Source organism: Typopeltis vanoorti, chromosome 4 (genome assembly GCF_054136105.1).
Source record: "Typopeltis vanoorti isolate ZY-2024b chromosome 4, IOZ_Tvanoo_1.0, whole genome shotgun sequence".
Lineage (NCBI taxonomy): Eukaryota > Metazoa > Arthropoda > Arachnida > Uropygi > Thelyphonidae > Typopeltis > Typopeltis vanoorti.
Genome location: NC_143552.1, coordinates 137,467,266 through 137,490,665, shown reverse-complemented (window position 1 = coordinate 137,490,665; position 23,400 = coordinate 137,467,266). Strand labels below are relative to the sequence as shown.

General features: G+C 34.8%; 1 protein-coding gene across 3 annotated transcripts in view; it reads left to right on the top strand.

Moving 5' to 3' along the window:
• Window positions 1-23,400, top strand: part of MRG15 (mortality factor 4-like) — a 237,530-nt gene that overhangs the window by 95,294 nt on the left and 118,836 nt on the right. For all 3 annotated transcript variants that reach the window (XM_090391475.1, XM_090391474.1, XM_090391476.1), the window contains one exon: window positions 9,644-9,711. In XM_090391475.1, coding sequence (XP_090247601.1) covers window positions 9,644-9,711 — 68 coding nt within the window. The remainder of the gene's footprint in view (window positions 1-9,643; window positions 9,712-23,400) is intronic.

The following is a 23,400-nucleotide window of genomic DNA, read 5'->3' as shown; positions in this document are numbered from 1 at the left end:
CAAGTAGGAGTCCCATTTAAAAATAAAAAAGTAATTAATCATTAGCAAGGTTTTGTCATTTGCAGTAATATTTATTATTATTATTATTACAATGGAGTCAAAAGACTCATCATACTAACCATTATTTACACAATGCCTATCATACTTCTCCTTAAATTCATTCACAGACGAAGTATTCACAACCACCTTTGGCAACGCATTTCACCCATTCACAACCTCCAAGCAAAATTTCTAGTCCTAACACCCCTGTTAACCACACTCTTACATAATCTCCAGGGATGGCCTCTCGTTCTCTCCCTTCCTGCACTGGTCTTTACAGTGTCATCAGTATCAATCCTATAAAATCCCTTTAATAATTTATATGCCTCTATCATATCTCCTCTCCTATGTCTATCAGCTAGTTTTTGGAACCCACAGATCTTCAATCTATCCTCGTAGGGAACAACATCCTACAGACCTGCAACAATCTTTTAACTCGCCTCCGAATCCTCTCCACCATTTCTTCGTCACCAAGAAATCCAGGTGACCAGATCTATGCACAATACTCCAAATGTGGTCTTATTAATGCCTTATAAAGTGGAACAATAACTTCCTTATCCCTGCTTGTTAGTGCGTTCTTCAATAACCATGTAATTTGATGTGATGTTTTGGCAATCTTTGCAATATGACCTTTAAACTTAAGTTCTTTGTCCACAATAATCCCAAGTCCCTTGCCTCATCAACTTCTTGCAGTTCAGTTCCATCAGTATAGTAAACAGCATGTGATCTCACCCTCCCGAAGTGCATCACCTTACACTTACATTTACCTTAGTCCATACCATCAGCCTATTTAAGTCATCCTGCAAGATATCTACATCATCTGAATTGACTATAGCTCTTCCTAATTTTGCATCATCAGCAAACAAGTGGATATTTCCTTTCAAAGTATTCCCAATATCATCGATGTACAAATTAAACAATAGAGGACCAACCACTGAACCCTGAGGTATATATTATAAATTTATAAAAATTTTATAAATCTTTTTCTCATCTGTCTAAAAGTAATGAATTGAACTGTGTGATGGATATAAAAATTGTGAATTATATTAGAAGTGGAAGTTTTCTCATTTATCGAAGAAAAGCAGTGACTGCACTTTTGATGATCTTACTGATTTTACAAATGTGAGATGGTTAAGTAGAGTAAAAGTCATGGAACAATTTAATTCTTTACTTACTCAGAGAAAAGAGCATCTTGATGATAAAGGTAAGTTTGAAAATTTCCCTGAAATTGAAACTTTTTTTCATGGCAGTGTGATTTGTGCTTTCTGTGTGACATGATGGCTCACTTGAATAATTTGAATACGAAGTTTCAGGGAAGAGCTAAAATAATGCGCATGCAAGCAGTCTATTCATGAATTTCAATTAAGGCTGAACATCCTTATGGAACAATTCCAGAAGAATGATTTGATAAATTTTGCAAAGTTGAATAGTTTTCTAGAAAATAAGGAGTATGATTTCTCTGATGCTAAAGATGATCTCTATGTAAACTCGATCAGTAAGGAAATTACAAATTTTTTGTCTTTGGATAAGCGTGGATTTGAAGACAAGTTGCTTATCCTGAAAGGTATAAGCAAAAAGTATAAACACAAAAGATAAACAAAAATGTTCTATCAAAGAGATATGACTCTATTCCAACAGATGGAAGTCTTCCAAATTTAACCCTGTGGAGGTTGCAGTCCAAAAAATTGCAGCGTAGGTCGTCTGTATCTGAGCGATACATTCGTTACTAGTATGTGCTAAAATGTGATAAAACTTAAAAAAAAAAAAAAAAACTGCAAATATAATACGTGATGGTTTAGTTATTTTCAGTTACAATCTAGAAATTATTGAACAAAGAAAAAAACAACTAAACCAATACTATACTGACATTGGAGTTTGCGGTATCTCTCAGATACGATTTACTAACAAATATCGCTTTCGCATTCGACTCTATCATTCTCAACATCTGATGGATTATCCAATCGATATATTTTTCCAGCCATTTTCAATGGTAAATAAAATATAAAAAAAACTAAACCAATACTATACTGACATCAGAGGTCACGGTATCTCTCAGATACAATTTACTATGAAATATCACACACACACCTTTACATAACGTGTTAAACCAAAATTGACCGCATGAACAGTGTGGAATATCACTCGTAATATATGCATGCGCAGCTACTCATGACCTCCAAGCTATACACTGGATATGTGTAAGAGTATTTATATTAAACAGTTTGTTTATATCTATCAGATCAGCCGCAACCTCCATAGAGTTAAAGATAGGAATTTCAAAATTATTTTCTATGCTAGATTTCCTCAAGTCTAGATAGATACAGATCTCAGCTCACCAATATAAATTTAGAGCAGAGCTAAGATGCTCATTGTGCATAGATATTAAGCCAAATTTCATGAAACTTGTGGATGAAAAACTCGTTAATTTTCATATTGAAGGTAACTAAAAATGCAATTATTTTGTTTAAACTAACATGTTTCAATTATTTTTTTTATTTTTGCATAATGGCCAACGTTGCTTTCATTTGCCACAGTTGTGGCCACTATGCCCACCCCTGTCTTAGATAGAGGCAGGTGTTCCGATTTAAGTTCAGAAGGTGAAGTGTGTTTCAGACCATAGGATGTTGTTGTTGTGTGTATCTATTTCATGCTGTGCCAAGCCAGATTTTTCAGATTTACTGTTGCTAACATAAGATTGGTGTTTTTGTATTCTCTTTTCTACAAAGCATCCAGTTTGTCTAAAGTAAGAATGATGACAGTCACAAGGAACTTGATAGACACCAGGGTACAAGTATCATGGCACAATTGAATGGCTACATTCAAAGTATTCCGATTCTTTCAGTGAAGTTTGCGAACTTTTCTGTCAAATAAAAAAAATGGAAAGCAGTAATATTAACTCTGATCTGAACCAGAGTTACAAAAATTGAATTTGAACCTTTGATAAACTGAAATGTAATAAATAGTTTTTATATTTCTTAGCCTTAATATTTTGTTATTTGTAATTTGAAACTAAAATTCAACAATTCTGTAATGAATGAGATGTGATGAGATTCAGACAAGGATTTAGATTACTTTAATACAATGAAAAATCAGAATAAAATGACAGTTTCATAGAAGCAATTGATTATAATCTACCAGTTCATCAGTGGATGGAATAAATGTCATGATTCCTCCCAGAATTGTGAGTTTTTCATCTTGCAGAACAGATAAACCAATCAGAGAATGCCCATAATTTATAGACACACTAATCTCATGCCTTAATAACCAACATGATTTAACCAACCATGAGTCTGATTGTATACAATATTATTATCCTAAGTAGGTTAGAAATTTCAGCTTCTTGCATGTCTAGGCTGACATCAGAGCTTTCAGACAACAGCAGTGCCCTAAAATTAACCTACTAAAGTTATTAAGAACCAAATTATAAATAAGTTAGTTTTACAAACAGTTAAAAACTTGAGTTGCAGAAGTGAATAGTTTCTCATATTATTATATTATATATGTTGAATGCTATTTTTGTGCATTAAATGTATCCGAAAATAAAAAAAAGTTCATGTTGTCTTTGAAAGAAACTGTAGATATTTGTTAGAATAATAACCAAAAGATATAAGGTGCTATTCAAGTGTAAACAAACGGACATACCCAAAAATGGTTGTGATATCACAATCTAAACATTAAATGTTTTAGCAGCACACTATATTCCATTAAGTGCACAGATTACAAAGTATAATTAGGATGATGAGCAAAAATCAATAATTGATTATTTCATTCTTGATTTAAAAAAAAAAAAATGGAGCAGGGAAGTCAGCATTTTGCCATCTGCTGCTTTAGATGGATATTATATGCTTCTTACAGCCACCTTTGAGGTGTGTGTGTGTGTGGAAAATCAATGGGGTAAAGAAAAAAAAAAAAAAAGGGTAAAGTAGGAATTTCATTCTCAGATCAGGTTCAAGCCGGTGAGTGAATTACAGATAATGCAGATGAGAATAACAAAAATTTCAAGATGGTAGGAACTTTAAGAGAAGTGTAGAAAAACAAGTGAAAGCGAAAAACAAATACACTGATGAAAAGAGAGTTAAAGAAGCAGTTAAGTCAAAAAATAAAGCTTTTAGGTGGAACTTCATAAAGACTAGATCAAATGATGATATAATTGTTTATAATGAGGAGAAAGAGCCATGCAAAAAGTAAAGATGAAAATATGTGAGCTGAGTTGTGTAAATTCAATTCAAAATGTTATACAGATTAATGAATAGAGAAGAGGAAGCAATGAAAAACCAAGTTTGTTTATGTTTTTGTTTTTTATTAAAGGGAGATGGAAATCTTGTGACTCCTGGAAAAGAGATAGGAATCATGTAGCAATAACATTATTTTAGAGATCTGTTAAACAAAGATGAAAGCCATAGTGAAATAAACTGGAATGAATATAGAGATGAGAGAGATAATAGGAAAATATGTCCTGTGCTGGTATATTCATTAATGAAGGTGAAGAATAGAAAATCCTCTGAGATAGATGATTTGATGAGACAATATTACATGTCGTCATCATCAAATTTCTGACATGTACCTCAAGGGTTGTATAGGATATGATAGTACTACTTGGGGGGGGGGGGACTTAAGGGTCAAAGCTGTATAACTGAGAGGAGACCTCTACATAACCTTTAAAGGAATGCAGAGAACCGACCAAGGCTTCTGACCTAATGTCCACTCCTCACACTGAACAAATGAAGATGGGCTGGCAATTTGGGATTTAACCAACCAAATTGTATTCTTATTGACTTAAACCAAAAAATGATGGTAGAACATGACAGAATATTACATGTATGCACAGGAATTAAAGTAAAATTATTTATTTCCAAATATTTCAGTCTGAATATTACAGATCATCATAAGTGGCTCTTAGACTAATAACAGTGTTACATCTTTTCCACATCATTGAGTTGTTACTAATACCATTACGCAGCCTGTATGTTCACCATTGTTAACACCAATATACTGTTTTGTTATTGTTAGCCTAACAGCCACTGATGATGACTTGTAATATTTGAGATGAAATATTTAGGGAAATAAACAGTTTTATTTTAATTTTTGTGTATATGTGTAATGTTGTTTCATCTCTGTCACAAGTATAAAATAGGTGATTTGACTGTGGAATTGATCATAGTAGTTCAAGACTTGAAATGCTTTTGTGGCATCTTTAGACTGACTCTGAGAAATAAAATGATATCTAATGATTGGACCAAGGGATTATGCCCCAGTATGTTTTTTTTATGTTGACCCCAAAAACACAAGAGGTTGGTTAATTAACGTATAGTACGCTAGTACTGTGTATGGATAATTTGGTTGGGAAAGGAGAAACTTGTTTACATTTTATTTAAAAGCCTGTATATTGTATTCCTTAGGAAACACATCAGGGGGAAGATTGTTCCACAATACAGCAGTAGCAGGGATGAAGGAGGAAAAGAAATTTGCAATGGAAATATATATAGGATGCACATAATGCAGAGCCAAATGCCTGTGTGAAATTGGGAGGAGTGAGTTGGTAAGAGATGGGTTATTATTCAATCTAATTGCCCTCCTCTGTATTGAGTCAAGCATTTTGAAGGAGCTCTTAGGAGACCCCACTCCAAATGTGAGAGCAGTATTCGACAGTTGGGTGGAAGTAACATCTTGAGCAAAACAGAAATCCTAGTTTTTTAGAAGCTGAGGATGCAATGATGATGATGTGTTTATGCCAGGAGAGGCTTGATGTCAAGGTGATTCCAAGAAGAGAAATCTCATCTTGTCTGGAAATTTGAGTGTTGTCAAAAATAATACTGGGAGAAAATGGCTGTTTTTTTTTTAAAAATAAGACGGAACTAGGTTTTACTAGCATTTCAATTGACGAGGTTATCTGAACTTCATTGGAGGATGGCTTGGAGATCAGAATTGAGGGAAGTGGTGGTGGTGGTGGTGGTGGTTGAGGCGAGTTGTGTAGAGTAAGGTTTATCAAATGAATGGGAGGAGTGCAATGTGCTGTCATCTGCAAAAACTGTATTGGATTGGATGTCAATCAACTGAAGTTGGTCATTGATATATAGAAGGAAGAGGGTTGGTGAGAGAGCAGAACCTTGTGGAACCCCAGCATTAGTTGAATGATGAGAGGATAAGAAACCATCCACCATCACATATAGTGTGCATCTAACAGAAAGCTGGCAATCCAACTGCAGAAGTTCTGAGACAGGCCAAGTGATGGGAGTTTTCTTAGTAAGCCGTTCTGTATGCCCGACCTAGTCAAAGCTTTTGACTAGGTCGGGCACAGAGAAACTTGAGATTGACTAAACTTCTCCATGTCATTTGTCCAGAGATGGGTGATGTATGTGAGTAGATCTCCTGTTGATCAGCAGTGACAAAATCCCATACGTCTGGCTGGGTGGGTGCCTTCGCGGTAGTGTAGAAGCTAGGAATTGATGGTTCTCTACATTACTTTAGATATGGCAGAAGTTTGACGGTAGTGATGTGCTGCTCTTTTTTGGGAATGGGTTGAATATAGGCCAATATCCAGGCTGTGGAATAGATATTGCTGGAGTAAGAGGGTATATATAGGTGACATAGGATAGGAGTCAGTTCTGGTGCACAATCTTCAGGACAATTGGAGGGATGCCATCAGGGCCAGGAAACTTTGTTTGTGTGCCTGATTTCTTTCTGGCAAAAGATATTGGAGGTATTATATATTGGACATCTGGAATGGCTGTTGAGTGGAGGAGGGAGGGAGAAGTGGGATTTATCATTGTCAGTTATGTATTGGGTATTGGAGGCAAAATATGAAGCCAGGAGATTGGCTTTTCCTGTGGTTGCTGATGCAATAGAGCCATATGAGTATGATAGGGGTGGGAATTGTGTTGAGCGAAAGTTATGACCAACTGCTTTGGCAAGAAACCAAAAGGTTTGGCTGCAGTTTGAAATGCAAGTTTTCTGTTTTTTGCTCTTTCAGACTGTTTTGGAAGCATTGCTAGTTTTCTTGCAGATATTTTGGGCTTGAGTATAAGCACTAAAAGAGGATGGAGTTCTTGATGTGAGCTAGTTGTGGTATGCTTGATTTTTTATTTGTACAGCCTTGGCACATCTTTTGGAGAACCAGGGTTTAGATAGAGAATAGCAGTTCAGAGTAGTATGGGGAATGTATGTTTCCATGCCAGTAAGGATGACATTGTGATGCAGAATTGTGAGTTACAGATTAATAGCAAGAAGAGTGAGGTCGTGGCTTTTAAATTGTAGAGAAAATATACAAGTTAATGATGCTAAACTTAACAGACAAGGCTTGAAGAGTAGCAAAAAAAATTTCAAACATTTAGCAAGTATATTTCCATTGATAGAAGTTTAGATAAGGAATTAAGAAAGTTTTCATTGGAACAAAGTTTTTTTTTTTATTATTATTATTTTTTTTAAACATGTACACATGTAAGTAGTCTGCTTTGGAACAGTGAGGTCTCACTACTGAAGTGCAAGTTTTTGGTTAACAGAAATTACGTTTTCGAATTTCTGTCTCTGCTGCATATTTTGTCATATGCAGCAGAGACATGGATACTAAAAAAAAGAGACAAGCAGAATACAGGCAAAAATGAAAGTTTTGAGAACGGTGTTGGCAAAAACAATGAAATATGAAATATGGGCATTAGAAAGTGTTGAAGAAATGTTTAAATTCTTTCTTGTAGTGGTTTGGACATATAATGAGAATGAATTTAGGATGAATACCAAGAAGAATGTACAAAATGAAAATTAAGAAGATATAAGGCTAAGAGACAGACCACAGAAGTGGAGAGACCATATAAAAGAAGCTTTAGAAAAATTTGAGGTGGAACAGTTTACTTAGACAGGAATGGAGCTTTGATGTTGACTGATTAGGATCTATGTTATTTCACTAGTATCTAAATCTAATTTTAATTTCTATTGACACTTATCCACATTTTGAATGATGTGTAAATGTCATGGCCAGTAGTGTTAATTCAGAATAACTGATATAAGAGATAACAAAAAGCGATTTTTACATGGTCATATTCAATTTCTCTTATTTGCATGACATTTTGGTAATAATGATACAAAGATTTACACCATGGCAAATATTTAAAGTGATAGTCAAGTGCAAATGATTTTTGAGTTGTAAATTTTATTTACTATTTTATGCCTTTCAGTGACTACACAATGACATTGTTTGGGCAATTTGCATAAATCATAATTTTTGAAACTGACATTAAAAAAACTTAAATATATGCCATTTACTTTTTTTGTTCCCTCATGCAATGCTGTAGAGCATGGATCTCTAACCTTTTGGCTTGCCTGCCACATTGAGTGAAGAGGAATTGTCTTGGGCCACATATAAAATGTATAATATAGTTAATGTATATAAGTAACAAAACTCCCTTTATTTTTTAAATTTTTTATTAGAACATTAAAAAAAAGGGGCAGTATAAACACAAATTTAGTGAGATATTTGGCCTTGTTTATGTGAAATCAATGTCTGGTTCGATGGATGTGGTTGCAATTCGTAGTGTGCTCTCAAGGTTCTCGTCAGAAATTTTTGATCTAACTTTACTCTTCATATGCTTCATTCTTGAAAATAGTTGTTCACAAATGTACGTACTACCAAAAAGCGATGACATGAATAGAGTGTGATTGTGAAGTGAAGTGAAGGATGCAAAGAGACATGATCAAATTTTTCTTTGAGTTGAATATCTGATTGCAACTCTATACATTCCATTTGAAAATTCAAAGGTAATGTATTTATGTCGACTGAAAATGGAGTTGTAAATATACAAAAAAATTGATAATTGAAATCTATTCTCAAATTCCTGTATCAAAACAGAAAGAAAGACGGTATATTTTTTTGCATCACATAATAATGTTAAAAGTTTAAGATCTTGTGAGGCTGCATTACTAACAGTCCAGGGCTGGCCACAGGTTGGTGGATACCCCTGCTCTAGTGGGATCCAGATTTTGATTATTTTCAATTCTCACAGTCAGTGCGAAGCTGCTGTCTTTATTTTTCTGACACTTTTATTATTGCCAATATTCACATACCCAGAAACAGCCAAGTGTACTTTTGAATTATGAAGGGGATAATAGATAAGTATCTGCATTTTTTACTTTGAGAAATTTCTAAAATGCCAGTTGAGCATTTGGTATTGTTTAACATCCAGGGAATAATTTTTACTGCAAAAAATGGTTCTTTTTCTTCCTTCAAAATTAGTTTATTTAATAAAAAAAAATAATTTGTGTGTGTGTGTTGATAATTCTCATGAACAATATACATATCATTTGTATGCTCTCAATGTTTTAATATTGTCAGTTATACAACTCCCTATGGTTTGTATTTGCAGTTATCTCTATATTTCATTTTTCATATTTTTGATTTCATTTATATTATGTTGGCAAGGCAAAATTTTAGGTCATACTTTATAAATCCCATCGTCTAAAAGATTTTTAGCGCGCGCGCGCACACACACACACGCATATTGCATGTAACTATATATGGTTTAGTAGAACTTGCTACTTAAGTAATTTAACAAAGGCTTAATAATTTTTTAAAGATGATATAAATCTGATCTATATTGTAATACTTCTACTTTAGTGTATAAAGGCCCAAGTAAAAGACAAGCAAGTGAAATATTTTATTCATTATAGTGGATGGAATAAAAAGTGAGTGCAATTTTAAAATTACAGAGAATATTTTTAAGGAGTCCAAAACTTGTGTCAAATGTGTAACTGTTTTCATGTCGAAAACTGTAGTTATCCTATTTGACACATAATTTTGGTATATGGGAACTAATGTATAAATGCTGTTTAAAATGTGCACATTTTTGTTGCTTTTTGCATGTGTGTTCAAAAGATTTTCACTACTTATATATATAGAAAAGGTAGATGTAGAAAAGGAATTATATACCTTTTCTAGATCTACAAAACTTTGATACAGATCCTTGTAATTTTTCTTTTATTCCTCATAAATTGATCCTGAACATTCAATATGTTGTCTGTTTCCATATTTAATTTGTTACCTTCATTAAAAATTATACTTAAACAACTGAAATGTTTACTTATTTTTTAACTTGACCTGTGAAAATGCAGTTTTTTTTTTTTTTCAGTTGTTTTCATGGAAAACATCATTTGCACTCTTTTTAGTGGATTAATAGAGAAAGTAAAATATTTCAGCTGTTTTGATACAGTAAATACATAACTATTATTTGTAATAATGATTATTATTAGAGATCTCAGGAAGTCGAGGACTCATCAAAGCCATACATCATCTTCACCAACCTGTTGTATCGTCTCTTAAACTTATTCACATGATATGCATTCATTACTTAAGGCAAACTGTGTCGCTCACTGCTCTATGAGAGAAAAGCTAGCTCTAACTCCTTAAACCACACATACTAAAACTTAACTTCCATGGATTCCCCCTTGTCCTCGCTCTGCCTTCCATGTAACAAATTATTTCATGAACTAGTATCCTATAACACCTTTCAGAAGTTTAATATTGGTTTGAGCACTATCATGTACAATGCTAGTTCAGCATTGTGGCTATTTTTTTTTTTTTTTAGTGGGCCTCTATCATATCAACTCTTGTTTACCAGTGTCTGTCTGCAGTACACATACTCTCAATTTGTCCTCATAATCTGCATCCCATAATCCTAATATCTTTGTAACTCTTCTTTACACCCTTTCAACAGCTTTATCTTCTTTGAAATGAGAAGACAATCTGTGCACAGTAGTCCAAATGGAGTTCTGTTTTTATCAAAACCTTTTAAAGAGTCAAAATGACTTCCTTATCCTTACATCAATGATCATTTCTCATTTTAGCATTAGTGCAGGAATTTTTTGACGCTTTAGAAAAAGCAACTGACACAATGAAAAAGGAAAAGTTGGTCCTTGTTGGGGATCTAAATAGCAGAGTAGGAAATGATTGTGAGACATACAAAAATGTTTTGGGAAAATTTGGAGAAAAGAGCAAAGCTAATAATAATGGCAAATATCTGTTGGATTTCTGCTCAGGACATGGACTGGTTATTACTAACACCATGTTCCAACCTAAAAATGTGCACAAATTCACATGGAGAGAAGAGGCTAGGAATAAGAAAAGTCTCATTGACTATGTTATTGTTGATAGTGATGTTTTCTGCCTGGTGCAGGACAGCAGAGTGTACAGAGGATTTGAAATTGGAAGTGATCACTATTTAGTCTTGAGCAGGATAAAATTGAATTTCATATTGAAAAGAATAACATGTAAGAAAGTTTTAAAGCGAATAAAAGTTGAGCGGCTCTCAGATGTGAACTGTAGACTAAAATACACAAAGATTATTGAAGAAAAAATGAAAGAGTTTGAGAACAGGAATCAAACCTTGGAGATTCAGTGGCCAGCCTTGAAGAAAGCCCTGATTGATTCAGCTAGAGAGGCATGTGGTGAAGTTGTCTGCAAGGATAGAAAAATTAGAACTCCATGGTGGACACGGGAAATTAAAGAGGCAGTGAAGGAAAAGAAGAAAGCATATCAAATGTACCTGGCAAATAAGTCAGCTTGTGCTCTGAAAGAGTTTGAGAACAGGAATCAAACCTTGGAGATTCAGTGGCCAGCCTTGAAGAAAGCCCTGATTGATTCAGCTAGAGAGGCATGTGGTGAAGTTGTCTGCAAGGATAGAAAAATTAGAACTCCATGGTGGACACAGGAAATTAAAGAGGCAGTGAAGGAAAAGAAGAAAGCATATCAAATGTACCTGGCAAATAAGTCAGCTTGTGCTCTTAGAGAATAGAGACAAATGCAAGAATGCTAAACACTGTGTAAAACTAGCTAAACAAAAGTCATGGGAGGACTTTGGCAAGAATATAGAAAATAAATATCAAGAAGGTGGCAAAATATTCTGGAGGTTGTTGAAGAAGCTTAGGAATGGAGGAAAGAGTGCTGTAAAAGGAGTTAGAGATGATAAAGGTGACATGAAAATGGAAGAAAAAGATATCCTTGAAGTATGGAGTAATTACTTTGAAAAACTGCTAAATGAAACAAGCTGTGATGACAGCACACTGATAAAAAACACTGACCAGGCATGCAGTCAGGAATCCATATCCATACTTGAAGTAGAAAAAGCCATCAAAGGCTTGAAATGTGGAAAGGCAGCAGGAGTAGATGATATTCGACCAGAAATGCTGAAGTATGGTGGTATAAAAGTCTTACAGTGGCTGCACTGCATAGTTCAGAAAGCCTGGACAGAGGGACGAATTCCCGATGATTGGAGTAGAGCTCTCATAGTACCCATATATAAAAAGGGAAATAACAGTGAATGTGAGAATTACAGAGTTATTTCCCCACTGAGTGTTCCTGGCAAGATCTATGCAAGTATACTTGAGAAACGGTTGAGAAGAATTGTGGAAGAAAATCTTGGTGAAGAACAAGCTGGATTCAGGCCAAATAGAGGCTGTCAGGATCAGATCTTCACTTTACGACAAATAGTCGAGAAAGCATGGGAATATAACAAAGATCTGTATTTAAGTTTTGTTGATTTGGAAAAGGCATATGACAAGGTGCCAAGAGAGAAGCTATTCAATATGCTGCAGTTATATGGTGTCAATGGGGAATTATATCAAGCAATACTTAGTCTTTATTTGAGTTGTAAGTCAGTAGTTAGAATTGAAGGAAGTACAGGAAGATGGTTTAATGTTAAATCTGGTGTGAGACAAGGATGTACATTATCCCCTCTGTTATTCATTATGTATATGGATCACATTATGAAGGAAAGTGGTATTAAACCTGATATCAAAATTGGAGATGTTAATGTCAGCTCTTTGCTTTATGCGGATGATGTTATACTTCTAAATAAATCCGCTACAAGTCTGCAAGATTCTCTGACTAAATTGAATAGCTGTTATAATAGATATGGTATGAAGGTCAGCAATAAAAAGACAAAGACAATGAAAATAGGCAGAATCATTGAAAATGTCAACTGTGTTGTGAATGGAGCAAGTGGAACAAGTAAAACATTTCAGCTACTTAGGCACAATTTTTACTGAAGATGGTAAATTAAATATAGAAATAGACAACAGAATCAGCAAAGCTGGTATGGTGGGAAGTCAATAATAAATTCATATGGAATAAGAGAGAAATTAGTCGGAACATTAAATTAGCTGTATACAAGACAGTGTTCAAACCAGTTTTAACTTATGGATCTGAGAGCTGGGTCAGAAGTAAAACATTTGACCAAAGACTAGAGACCGCAGATATGAGAGTCCTGAGAAAGATTAGAGGCGTGAACAGATGGCATCAATGGCAATATCATATTAAAAATGTGGATATTAGGAAAGAACTTGACATTGTCAGCATCCAGGAATGTGTTAGCAGAGCTGATCTCAGGTGGTATGGTCACTTAAACAGAATGGGCGAGGAAAGATTAGCCAAACAAGTGTTCTCTGCCAAGTTGGCAAGAAAACGACCCAGAGGAAGACCAAGATATAGGTGGATTGATACGGTACAAAGTACCTTAGACAATAGAAATATAAGATCTGATAATGTTGGAGTCTTGACAAGTAACAGACTGATTTGGACGAAAATTGTGGATAGGAAGTTAGTAACGATGTAATTTTTCATGTAGTACTGTCATATCCTGTACACCCCTTGAGGGTACATGGCAGGAATTTGATGATGATGATGAATTATCCTCTGGGTTTTATTTGCAACTCTGAGGATTGTAATATTAAAAATTCTATTTAAACTATAATTTACGTGTTTGTATTCATTTATACCATGCTATAAGGGGAGACTGCATACTCGATTGGAGGAGCTGTTCTGGAGGAAGTAGGGGGGGACGAGATCTGAGGGTGATGATTGATAGAAAAAACTGAAATCCAGGGAGCATATTGCAAAGGTGATGAAGGTAACTCAGAGGATTGCTGCAATACTGAGGATGCTGACCTGCAGAGATAAAAGAGTTATCATTCCATTGTATAAGACCCTGATCAGACCACATTTAGACTATTGTTCTCAAATTTGGTCCCCACGATTTGAAGGGGATAAATGAACTGTTTAAAGGGTACAGAGGCAGATAATAAAGATGGTTTCAGGACTGTACAATGTTAGTTATGAGGATCGGCTGAGGAAATGTGGACTGCAGAGTTTGGTGGATAGGAGGAGATGTGATATGACCGAGATTTTTAAACTGTTGAGACAGTTAGAGGGTTGACGCTAGAGAGTTCTTTCACTTGGAAGGAGTGATGGTGATGACAAGGGGCCATCCCTGGAAGTTACAAAAGGAAACTGTGAGCAAAAGGGTGAGGGGTGGTTTCTTTGTGTGAAGGGTGGTTGAACCGTGGAATGCATTGCCTGATAGAGTGGTGAGAGCAAGAACGGTCAATGAGTTATGATATGGTATGATAGACTTTGTGTTTCCTAGGAAGGACCTCCCACGATGAGTCTCTTGATTCCATGGAGACCTGAATAATAATAAATATTTGTAGTATGCAGTAGTTAACATAGATTATTTGGAAACATATTATATGCACTATATTCTTGCAGAGTAACAAGGCTTTAAACTTACTAGAGTAAGTGTGGGAGTTGTTCGATAAGTCCGTGCAAAAATGAAGAAAACAAAAATTTTTGGGACAAACGTTTTTTATTTTTTAAATAGTTTCCTTTGAGGTCTATACACTTAGTCCAACGATTCTCAAGTTTTTTGATCCCATCCATATAGTATGATTTGTTCAACTCTTCAAAATTGGCAGTTGTTTCGGCATTCACCTCATCGTTTGATGAAAATCTCTTTCCTGCCAGCGTCTTTTTTTCATGCTTGGAAACAGATAGTAGTCCAAGGGAGCCAAATCTGGAGAGTGTGTGGGGGGGGGGGGATGCAAAAGGACTTTGTAGTGTAAATCAAACAATTTTGCAGTCGCAATTGCAGAAGAGTGAGTGGGTGCATTGCCGTGGTGAAAAAGAATCTTCTTTTCCACAAAGTGTGGTCATTTTTCCTTTATTTCATTATTTAAATGATCCAGCAAAGACGCATAATACACTCCGGTAATTGTTTTGCCCTTTTCCAAGAAGTCTATGAAGATTATGCCACGAGCATCCCAGAAGACAGTGGCCATAACCTTTCCTGCTGAAGGAACAGTTTTTGCTTTCTTTGGTGCAGATTCCCCACTTGCAACACATTGTTTTGACTGTTCCTTGGTCTCAGGCCAGTAGTGATGAATCCATGTTTCGTCCATTGTTACGAAACAGTGCAAAAATTCCTCTGGATTCCGTTGAAACAGCTTCAAGCTGTCCTTGCAACAGTTCACATGTTGACGCTTTTGATCCAGTGTGAGTAAACGCGGCACCCATTTTGCAGATAGTTTTCTCACGTGTAAATGTTCGTGTAAAATATTATGTATGTGGTCATTTGAGATGCCCACAGCCTTAGTAATTTCACGCACCTTCACTCTTCTATCATTGATTTTTTCAATAATTTCTGGAGTAGTGACCTCAACATGGCATCCAGAACGTTCAGCGTCACTTGTGCTCATATGGCTACTTTGAAAGTTACTAAACCACTTATAAACCATTCTAATCGACGGTACAGACTCACCATAATGTTTATCAAGCTTAGCTTTGGTTTCCTGAGCCGTTTTGCCTTTCAAAAGGTAATGTTTAATCACTGCACGAAATTCTTTCTCATCCATTTTTCACAAATCATGGTACTTGATCAATTCAAATGAATGGCAAACACAGAGTAATAGATCTATCTGACTGAAACAGAGTGTGTGATCCTCCAACAGTTGTCAGCAACTGAAAGTAACCTTGATACATACTGGTGGCGCCATCTCTTAGACTTGGCATGGACTTATCGAACAACCCTCGTATACTAGACCAGATTTTGCATGCACACATACACACAGTTATCCTTCTTAGACCAAGGATGTTCTATAATCTGTTAATTAACAATGGAATCCCAAATACAAAAACCAAGTTAAGACCTTTCCAACAATTCTCTCTGTCACTAGAGTAGTTATTTCTGTAAATTGTTTCAAATTTGAATATGATTATTATCTACTTGTATTTGGACTCCCATTGAGCCAGAATTTCAATGGTCAGCTTGCTCAATTATTTGGGAATGAAAATACCATAAATAGATCATTAGATGTTTAAAATAGTTCTGTCATAGATTGAAATTTACCACTGAATACAAAGATAATAAATATATTAAGTTTAAATTTATAGATTGGGGAACTACACACTAAAGATAATATTGAAGATAAGCCCATGAACGTTAGAAACTTCCTACATATCATGTTATAAACAAGGAGACCCAGTTTACTAATGCATATAAATATTCTTCATAACTGCTTTAAATTAAATTATGCTACTCAAAGCATGATTTCAAAACTGTCAGTATATCGTAGGCCAGGGTTCTCAAACGCAGCAAAGAACCAGTCAATTCTACGTATATCAGATGTGGGGCATATTTAATATTATTCTGTGAACCAAAACATAAACTAAAAAAGAAAGGCTCTAACAAAGACCCATTTGTTGCTGGGCCTTTACAATTTATGTAAACAGTTACACCACCTTTTAAATTTATAACCATTTTTATTTTTAAATTTTCAAAATATAACAAGTTTAGAAAATATAAGTTCAATTACATTTTATTCATACTTTAAGAAAATTATTTAAATACATAATTTTGACTTACAAAAATAAAGATTTTTATCTACAGGTCCTTTTTTTAATTTGATTTTGATCCTAAAACCTGACATCTTTTCCTCTGTACTAACATGTCAGTATCTGCTTTTTCCTTTCATGTTGCAATATGAAGTATTGTATTTAATCTAGAATCTTTTATCCGTGAGCAGAACTTTGACTTATTAAGTTTCATAATTGAAAATAAGTGCTCACATACATACCTACTGGTGGCGCCATCTCTTAGACTTTGCATGGACTTATCGAACAACCCTCGATAAGTCCATGCAAAGATTAGACTATGCATACTAGACCAGATTTTACATGCACACAGTTATCCTTCTTAGACCAAGTATGTTCTATAATCTGTTAATTAACAATGGAATCCCAAAGTGCTTCCAAAGATTGACAACATTTTTACACAATAAATTTTATATTTGGGATGTTTACTGCCGAGGTATTTATAAAAATTTGGTATGCCAACTGCGTTATATTTATTTTTTAGTTCAGTATTGCACTGGAGTTCAATTACTTCCATTTGTAATTCTTCATCAACGTTTTCAATATTAATTAAAAAAGGTGAACTGAATAATAATTCCATTTTCAATTCTTCAATTTGAGGACTGTACTTTTCAGCATCATTATTATTTCGAGAAATCGATTTCAGTGTAGAAAAGTGGGCTAAATTATTCTTTGCCAACTAGGTTTGCCAAAGATAGATTTTTGCCGGAAATTACTTAATCGAATCATACATATGACATATCGCTGTTCACATTCTTGCAGAGCAGTAATCAAAGTGTTTAAGTGGCTTGTTATGTCAACTAAAAAGGCCAAGTCTTTGCACCAATCTTCATTGGTGAGCTGAGGAATCAATTTTCCTTTGGATGTAGTAAACATGTCAATTTCTTTTAAGAGTTCAAAAAATCTTTTTAAAATGCCGCCATGATTAAGCCACCTAACCTCCGTATAATATAAGCAAAGCTGTATTTTGAATCCATTTCACTCAACAAAGCATTGAATTGGTGATGATTCAAGAAGGCATGAGAGAGCGTATCCAGTTTATTGTTTTAATTACTACACTCATGATGTGTTCCATATTTAGTTTTTTAGCACAAAGTGACTACTGATATATTGTGCAATGAAACTATTTAAATTTGTCCTTGCACAACATTTCCTTTTTCATTTGAAGTTTTGTAATAAGTCCGATGTTAACACCAACCATAGCAGGAGCCCTATCTGTAGTCACACTTACTAATTTTGACCAGTCCACGTGAGCATTTCCAAGACTTTTCTTAATTCACAAATATAAGTCATTTCCTGTTGTTGTCCTTGACATAGGCACTATATCCAATAGTTCTTCAGTCACATTCATATCGTCATCAACACCACGAATAAATATTTCTAACTGGGAAGTATTAATAATATCTGTACATTTGTCAACTGCAATGGAAAACGCAACAAAACTTTATTTTTTCACACAATATATCTTGGAAGTTCTCTACTATATCTTCAACATACTCTGCAACTGTATTTCCTGATAGGCTTATACTTTGAAATGCTTGCTTTTTTTTCCAGTCATATGATTTCAACTGCACTTAAAATACAATTTTTAATAAATTCTCCATCAGTGAAAGGTTTCAAAGCCCAAGCAATTTTTTCACTTATAACATAACTACATTTAACAGCAGCATCACTTGTGATAACATTCAAAAATATCTTCTGTTGAAACTTCAGTTCATTTTTTAAATCTTTAAGTTTGTCATCATGCGTCTTTTCTGTATATTTATCACAGTTCTTATGGTTTGTTTCATAATGGTGTTTTAGGTTATATTCTTTCACCACAGTGACATTTTGTCTGCATATCAAAAATGTTGGAATATTTTTTACTTCCACCAAGAAATATGCCTTCTCCTATTTTTCTTGAAAAGTTCTGCCTTCTTGATCTATTTTTCTTTTTTTAACTTTAAATTCAGACAGTTATGGGCAAAAAAAATATAAGTTATTGAGGTAACTTTTTATTAACACACTATCATATTACAATGGTAACCTGTAACTTATTGACATTGTATCACGTGGCTTAAAATGGCTGCGTGACAAGTAACTTCCATTCGGTAATGCCAACATTTGATGATTGTAGTAATAAGTTAAAAGCTATCATAAAACATTTAGAAGTTTGAATTTTTTCTGTTTTAATCCCTGCAGGATGTTAGAAACATTGATTTTTAAAAAAGAAATCATTAAGGTCATGGGCCGTATCCGGCCCGCAGGCCGCCAGTTTGCGACCCCTGCCCTAGACCATCAGTATACCCTACACCACTGTTTCTTAAACTGTGTTCCACAGGATCCTAGGGTTCTGCAAAACCATATAGGGATTCTCAAGATACAATCATAATTTGTATTATATATAGTTTTTTGTTGGGACTTCAGAATTGGGGAAAATCTAGCAAAACTATATATGGGATAGTTTGTTTATCATTGCTAGGGGATCATTATTCACCAGTTATGGTGCAGTGATGGTACAGTATATTACTGTAATTATTTCTTCGTCTATGATCTCTTGTGCTTTTAAGTGTCAAGATTTTGCCAAAGAGATTTCCATGCCATCCTGTCCACTTTAAAAGAAATAACAGAGAATACTGTAATTATTTATTAAGTTTATTTACCAATTACTAATTTATTTGTCAGTAAAGGAAGTTGGATTTCTTTTTTAAAATGGCAGATGGACCAAAAGAAATTTTTGTGGGTTTCGGATTATTTTAATTTCTGCGGTAAAAGTCTTATTTGTGAATGAAGAAGATATATTGGTAGATTTTCTCGATATAACATTGAAAAAATTTGAAGAACAGTATATTGCTTGATAAATTTCAGGTAAAAATTCATACTGAATACAGGCCTTTAAGTTACACAACATGTATGATTCCACTCTGCAGTGACTGTTCCATAACATATCATTGAAATAGGTTGGATTTGACATCTACTTTAAGACTGTCTCTAACAAACCTTGTATGAAACATAATTTGTCATTTGATGCAAGATTTGTGCATTTAGAGTAAGTGAGCATTTTTATAAAATCGACTTATTTCTAGAACAGTTATGCTACTTGATCATTTGTAACATTAATATAATGTTTTCTTCATTAATGTATTTTGCATATAACCATTCAATGTCATAATTTACGTTCTAATATTTTTAATAAAAATTTACATAAAGGGTTTCTCCCTCCAAAAAAGACAATTTTATGTAGAATTCTGCAGTCTCAAAAACTGAGTTTTTGAGACTGCACTGTCATAGACAGTTTACTAATATTCTCTACAAGTCTCCCCTTGTTTTAATAAATTTAGTTTAATCCTTTATCCAAGTTGTAAGCAAACAAAGTTTGCGCCTGAAGTATCTTCAGTACTGAGGCAACTCGTGGTAAAGGTGGACCAAGCTCTCATCACTACTTGTCTTAGTATCTCCCATAATGCAAAGCACATCTCCTTGCAGACATGTATAATGCTATGTTTGCTTATACTTGGATAAAGGATGTTTGGCCTGTGGAAGTGATGACTGAGGAAAATATGTCTCTTGTTGAGGAGTAACTGCTCAATGACAGATGGCTGAAGCTCAAAGAGATTTCAGCGAGGTTCGGGCTTTCTATAACAACTGTCTTTTGCATCATTCATGAGAGACTTCATATGACGAAGGTCAGTGCAAGATGAGTGTTCCAACTTCTCTCTTCAATTCAGAAGGAGCATCATGTGACCTGTTCTCGCAAGTTTTTAGAGCTTTGCCAAGGGAATCAGGGAGAAGTGATGGAATTCATTGTCACCGGGGATGAAACCATACTTTATTATGAACCTCTTTCCAAAAGGGAATCCATGGAGTGGCACAAACTAGGTGAAGCACTGCCGAGAAAAGCCAAAGTCACTTAGCCCACTAAGATCATTGCAACAATTTTTTTGGATTGCCTGGGGAATTCTCTTGATTGACTTCAAGGAAAGGAATATGACTGTGAATGCAGAATATTATGCTTCACTCCTGCACAAACTGCACAATGCCATAAAGGAGAAGACGAGGAATGCTGAGTCATGGTGTTTGCCTACTTCACAATAATGCTCCAGTCCATACAGCTATTGTTGTAAAGGGTGCAATGAAAGGCTGTGGCTTCTAGAAGATTGAACATCCACCCTACAGCCCAGATCTAGTACCCAGTGACTACTACCTCTTCTTGAAACTGAAGAAAGACCTTCGAGAAAGAAAATTTGCAGATGACAATGAGGTGAAAGATGCATTTTTAGGCCATTTTGCAGACAAAAGTACAGACCCATTTCAAGAGCATAGAAATGTTAATTTAAAGATGTGAAAAGTGTGTTAAAGTAAAGGGAGATTATGTTGAAAAGTGACAGTTATTTTCTTTCTATCACCTCTAAAAGTTAGGCCGGAAACTTATGAAACCACCTTCGTGCGTGCTTAGTTCTAAAATTGCTCATGTATTATACTTTTCTGGCAACAATAATCATCAAAATGGCTAGCACAGCGAAATAAAGTTTAGTATCTGTTTTGTTTAATTCCACATTTTGTTTTTCTTCTGCTTTGAATGGAATTTTACTTGACTGATATTTTTTTTTTAGTTTTGTAGTGTTTCAAACTTGTTTTCAACACCTTAAATTTTGAATTAAAGAGTCATGCCCTATTTGATGTTGCACTTCCAGAAAACAGCATTGTTATAATCACTAATGAATTAAAGCCCACCCAAATTGGGAAAGATATATTTCTTCTATATTTTTATTTACATCTTTATTCATATTTTTATATAATCTATATTGATTTAAAAGAGTGTGGTCTTAAAGGGTTTCTCTAACAAATTTAAAGCTTCTCTTATTTGTAAGAAAAAAAATAAAGAAGCAGCAATGTGAATCTTTAAACTTGTGTAATTTTAAATAATACTACTTTTGCTGATACTCTATGACAAAAGGTTATATAGAGTTGGGATGAACTTGAAACAGTTTCTGCTTTGTATTAAATGAAAATTTGATACAAGGTTCAAATCTAGTCGTCAACTAGAGAAACCTTTTCTAAGCCTTTCTTCAATCGATTTCTGAGTTACTCGACCTCTGCCATAGGCAAGCTGGTTTTTTCTCCAGGAAACTCGAGTTTTTCACCCTGTAAACTCAAGAAAATCAACCATAGAATCCACACTATCTCAGACAATAAATATATAGTGTTAGGGTTTGGGACCAAGAAATGGCAGCTTCTCTTCACCAGATGTGGGATATTGTTAGTGATAGTTTTGGGCCAGCTATACTAATTGGCCTCTAGTGGATATTGAACTGTCCACTCAGTCTCCAAACACTTAGATAGGGCTAAAACAGCCTTGCCTGTAAGGGAATCAAAGGTGTTAGTGGTTTTTTATGTTTAAAGATATCGTGGGGGGGGGGTGAAAAATACAGGAAATATGCCTTTCCAACATTGCTAAAATCTGATCACACCTGTCCACTTCTGGGAAAATTTAATACCACCCACAAAAGATTTTTTCCTGTTAACATACACCCTCTATCCAAAATGAACCAAACTTTTGATAAAAAATAAAACACAGGCCAATTATAATTATTCAAATCATTTATTTCAATCAATATGCTCTCCCTCAACTTCAATACAGGGTTTGGCATGGTCAATTAATTCGTTAAATGAGTTTTTTATATTGGTGTTTTGGATATTGTTGAGGGTCATGGTTACTGCCGCTTGAACATTTTCAATGGTGTCATATCGCTTTCCTTTCATCGGCAAATGAAGTCGGGGGAAGGGAAAGAAGTCGCAGGGTGCTAAATCAGGTGAATACAGTGAGTGATCTAACACACAAACTTGGTTTTTGCTCAAAAACTGTCTCACAATGTTCGAACGATGAGATGGTGCATTATCGTGCAAGAGTGACCAGCTGCGTGCATCACGATATTCATGCTGTATGCGACGAATTCTCACTATCAATTGCTTCAAAACTTAGAGATAAAACTCACCATTGACTATTTGGCCAGGTGGAACGAATTCTTTGTGGATAATGCCCTTGGAATCGTAGAAACAAATCAGCATTGTCTTTACTTTTGACTTCTCCAAGCGACTTTTTTTGGATGCCCCTCTTCTGGTGATCTCCACTCAGCACTCTGGTGCTTTGTTTTGGGCTGATACTCAAAACACTACATTTCGTCACCAGTAACGATCGTTTCAAGGAAGTTTGAGTCCTTATGAGTGGTTTTAATGAGGTCCTTGCAGTGTTCAATTCCATACATTTTTGGTCGTCAGTCAACTTGTGGGGAACAAATCGCGAATTCAATTTATGAAGGCCCAAACTCTCGATCAAAATGTGTGTTTTGGTGCTTTTATTTTTTTAAGTAGTTCAGAAATTCTATTAAATAGACCAAATATGGGACTCTTTCAAGTCACTCCAGGCCTAAAGTAAACAAATTGGTGGTATCACACCAGGTGATGAAATTCATGCCCTACTTAAAGAAAATCACAAGCATCCATGCCAGAAAATAATGCAATTAAATTGTTTAAATATTTTCTTAATGGAAGTAAAATTTTTCATTTCAGTATCTGATGTTCCATATTTTCTTACAATTCAGGATTGTGTTTATTATTATTATTCTGTTCTTTCAGATTACATGTTTCTATTTTAAAAAAATCTAATTGTGGTCCAAATGTGGTTCAGCTAAAAG